This window comes from Armigeres subalbatus, chromosome 2 (genome assembly GCF_024139115.2).
Source record: "Armigeres subalbatus isolate Guangzhou_Male chromosome 2, GZ_Asu_2, whole genome shotgun sequence".
In the NCBI taxonomy this organism is placed as follows: Eukaryota; Metazoa; Arthropoda; class Insecta; order Diptera; family Culicidae; genus Armigeres; species Armigeres subalbatus.
The window spans coordinates 198,360,328-198,364,278 of NC_085140.1; the positions used below are offsets into that span (position 1 = coordinate 198,360,328).

Consider the following 3,951-nt stretch of genomic DNA (forward strand, 5'->3'; position numbering starts at 1 on the left):
TTTACAGGGAATTCCTGGACGATATTTGGCAGGAATTTCACGGGTATTCCACCGGCTGTTCCTCTGAAGTTCCACCAGTAGTTCCTTCGGGAAATCAATCAGGATTTCTTCCAGCATTTCTTTAGGCATTTATCTACAAATTTCTCCAGAAGTTCCTCGGAGAATTTCTCTGGGAGTTCTTACGGGAATTCCTCTTTTAAGAATTCTTCCAGGAGTTCCTCCTGGAATTCTTACGGAAGTTCCTTTGGGAGTTCATCCTAGAATTCTTACGAGAGTTTCTCCAGGATTTCCTTCGGAAATTCTTCCTGTAGTTCTTCAATAAATTCCTCCAGAAGTTCCACCGGCAGTTCCTCCGAAAATTCCTCTGACAATTTCTCCTTAAATTCCTATAGAAAATCCCCCGGGAGTTCCTCCGAAAATTACTCTGGGAGTTCCTCCGGGAGTTCCTTTTCAGAGAAACACCCGGAGAAACTGCCGGTGAAACTCCCGGAGGGATTCTCGTAGAAACTGCTGGTGGATCTCCCGGAAGAATTCCCGAAGGAACTGCCGGAGGAGCTCCCGTAAGATCTCCCGTAAGAACTCCCGGATGAATTTCAGGAGGAACTCCTAGAAGAATTCCTAGAGGACCTCCCGGATGAGCTCCCAGAGAAACTATCGGAAGAACTTCGGGAGGAATTTCCAGCTTAATTTCTGAAGAAAGTCTAAATGATTTCCTGGAAAAAGCCTGAATAATTTCCTGGAATAGCTTCTGGTGGAACTCCCGGAGGAATTTCCGGAGAAACTCCCGGATGAATTGCTGGTGGAATTCCCGGAGGAACTCTCGAAGGAGTTTTCTGGAAGAATTTCTGAAGAAACTCCCGGGAGAATTTTCAAAGGAACCCCGGGGAAACTACCAGAAGCATTCTCGGAAACAAGAGAATTCATCTTATAGACAAATCTCGTCTAGCTGAAACCTTTATTGGGGTTTGTAGCTGGACCATCATCATCAGAGGACATCCAGGATAATTTCCTGAGGAGCTCGCAGAGAAATTCTCGGAGGAGCTTCTGGTGGAAAATCTATATAAATTCCTGAAGAAGCCTAAATAAATTCCAATTCTGCCGACATTCCCGGAAGAATTTTCAGAGGAACTGCCGATAGAACTACCGGAATAATTCTCGAAGGAATTCCTAGAGAAATTCTTGGTGGAAATGCCGGTGGAACTCCTGGAAGCATTCCAGGAGGAATTTTCGGAGAAACTCCTAAAGGATCTCCCAGTGGAAATCTTGAAGTTTCCACCGGAATTCTTTCAGGATTTCATTGCGAATTAATCTAGGAATTCCTCCGAAAATTCCATTGTTGATTTCATTTTCGGTATAATTTTTGTATAAATTTCCGGTGGAATTCCTGGAAAATTCTTTGAAATTTTCACAAGAAATTATTCGAAACAATTCACGGAAAATTTTATGGAATTTACACAAGAAATTCGAAGATTTTTCGTGAAATTCTCAGGAATGTTTACTGGCAATTCTGCGGAATTCCCACGGAATATTCTTATTCTTAAAAATTATGGGAAACAGCATGAAATTATTTGAATTATTGCAGGGAATTCTGCAGAACCTATAAAGAAGTTCGTGAAGATTTTCTTGGAGTAAATAATGGTGGAATTTTCAGATCAATTCCCGGCAAAATTTATGGTGGAAGACACTGCTGAAGAAATTGCTGGAAGCATTCCTAAAGAATCCCTGATAGAATTTCGGATAGAATGCCAGGAGCAATTGTCGAAGGAATTCCTGGAGAAAGCTTGCATATTGATTTTTCTGCCTATTTTATAATAAATATTATTTCAGAGAGGATTTGTTTAGAAATTCAGATGAATGGTTCTAGTTTTCTTAAACTTATGGAAGAATGCAGCATTTTTATAATAATTGTTATGGCCGATTTTATCTTCTTCTTCTTCTTCTTATAGGGCACTGCACGGACTGCTTTGTCTCTTTCTCACTGCAAAGAAATTAGAAAACAACAAGGCCAGTAAACGTCAAAATTTATGAGGAACGAAAGAGAAAGAGATGTTTTCATGCAGTGCCCTATTGGCATTACATCCCCACACTGGGACAGAGCCGCCTCGCAGCTTAGTGTTCATTAAGCACTTCCACAGTTATTAACTGCGAGGTTTCTAAGCCAGGTTACCATTTTTGCATTCGTATATCATGAGGCTAGCACGATGATACTTTTATGCCCAGGGAAGCCGAGACAATTTCCAATCCGAAAATTGCCTAGACCGGCACCGGGAATCGAACCAAACCACCCTCAGCACGGTCTTGGTTTGTAGCCGCGCGTCTTACCGCACGATTTAATATTCTTTCTGAATACTAAGTTCGTTAATATTTTTCTCACTTTATTTAAAAATATCTGATGAGCAATAAATCACGCATTTTTAAATCCATTATTGTTTTAATCATTATTGTTTCAATTTGGTTTGGATTTGGCTTAATGTGTCAATATTCATTTGTTTTTATAAAACCTTATAAAACTACGATTTAGAAGACCAAAACAGTTTCCCCCCACCCCCCTTCTCGAAATCCTGGCTACGCCCATGCACAACTTCGCGACATAAGATGAACGTCTGTTCTTTATTTTAATACTCACTCACATATATTACGTAAATATACAAGAAAGCCAAAAAATGTTCGCCTTGGTCAATAAAAATTGTAATGAATATTTCGAACTCAATTTTGGTGCCTAGTTTAACAAAAATGAAATATTTTTAAAAAATGGTGCCCAGCTTAACGCTACTTGACATACAGATGACGCTTCGAACGGTTAAAATTTTATATTTTGGTGCCTAGCCTAACGTGGCTCAACGCAAGTGGTAAATGAAATATCATTTACAATAAAACAATTTATAACCCTTGATATGAGAATTTATTGGCAAAATGTGATGGAAATGTCAGTTCATTTCATTAGAATTCCAATTTTAGTTCTGGATGTTCGTATAATCTTCATTTAGTTAGTTATGCAAAGTTATCAACGTTTATCGGTCTTCTTGTCAACTCTGTTCTTTTCTCCCAATCAGCACTTTCTGGGTGGGCATATCGGCCCTGGTGTCGGTGGGCAGCATGCATTGTTGAAGAACGTTGTTCCCGCTGACATGCAGCAGTACTCTTTGGCGGGCGGAACCGGAACAATCTGCGGTTTCGGTTGACACACCATCGTGGTGCAGTACTCCTTCGGTTCGACGATGGTTCGTTGCGTGCATACAACCTTTGGATCGGGAACCGTGCGCCTATAGTAGATAACCTTCGGCTCTGGAACGACTCGTTTTTTGAATATCACGCAAGGTTCCACAATAGTTTTCGGCTGATAGATGAGTTTCGGTTCGACGATGGCCTTTGTCTGTGGCAATACGTGCTTGTCTATGACGGTGCGGGTGCAGTTGATAACTTTCTTCTGAGACACTAACCGTGGAGGCTGCTGAACTGTTATGAACCGTGGGCCACAGGTGGGCGGAGGACATCCAGTGGGACACTGGGGCATGCATGCAAGCTGACCGGCACTGAAGCTTCTGGGTTCGCAGCATGGATCACATGGTCCGCAGGGGGGCTTCGGTAAGGTAATGGAATGGAAATATATCGGATTAGAAATGTATTGAGAAGAATGTTGACTTACACATGGTCCAAAAACTTACACATGGTCCACAAGGTCCACACGGTCCACAAGGACCACAAGGTCCGCAAGGACCGCAAGGGCCACAAGGACCACATGGGCCACAGATTGAATCACAGCAAGGATCACACATTCTTGATCAGTCTATTATCTGCTGTCGTCTAGATGGTCTTGAAATTTACGATCACTGCAATTTTTTTAATAATCGTTACTAGAATTTTGCTTCCGCTCTCTACCGAATCTGCACTTTGAATGAGAATGAAACGAATTTTCATATTGTTGACCTATTGCCCATGGAAACGCTTGGT

At 41.5% G+C, this 3,951-nt stretch overlaps 1 protein-coding gene across 1 annotated transcript; it reads right to left on the reverse strand.

Annotated features, from left to right (window-relative positions):
• Positions 1-2,891: 2,891 nt before the first annotated feature.
• On the reverse strand, positions 2,892-3,913 carry LOC134215722 (DBF4-type zinc finger-containing protein 2 homolog). The gene is made up of 2 exons (XM_062694853.1): positions 3,666-3,913; positions 2,892-3,580 (listed from the first exon to the last, which is right to left on the reverse strand). The coding sequence occupies exons 1-2, from the start codon at positions 3,774-3,776 to the stop codon at positions 3,050-3,052; spliced, it is 642 nt and encodes a 213-aa protein (XP_062550837.1). The 5' UTR covers positions 3,777-3,913; the 3' UTR covers positions 2,892-3,049.
• Positions 3,914-3,951: the final 38 nt, after the last annotated feature.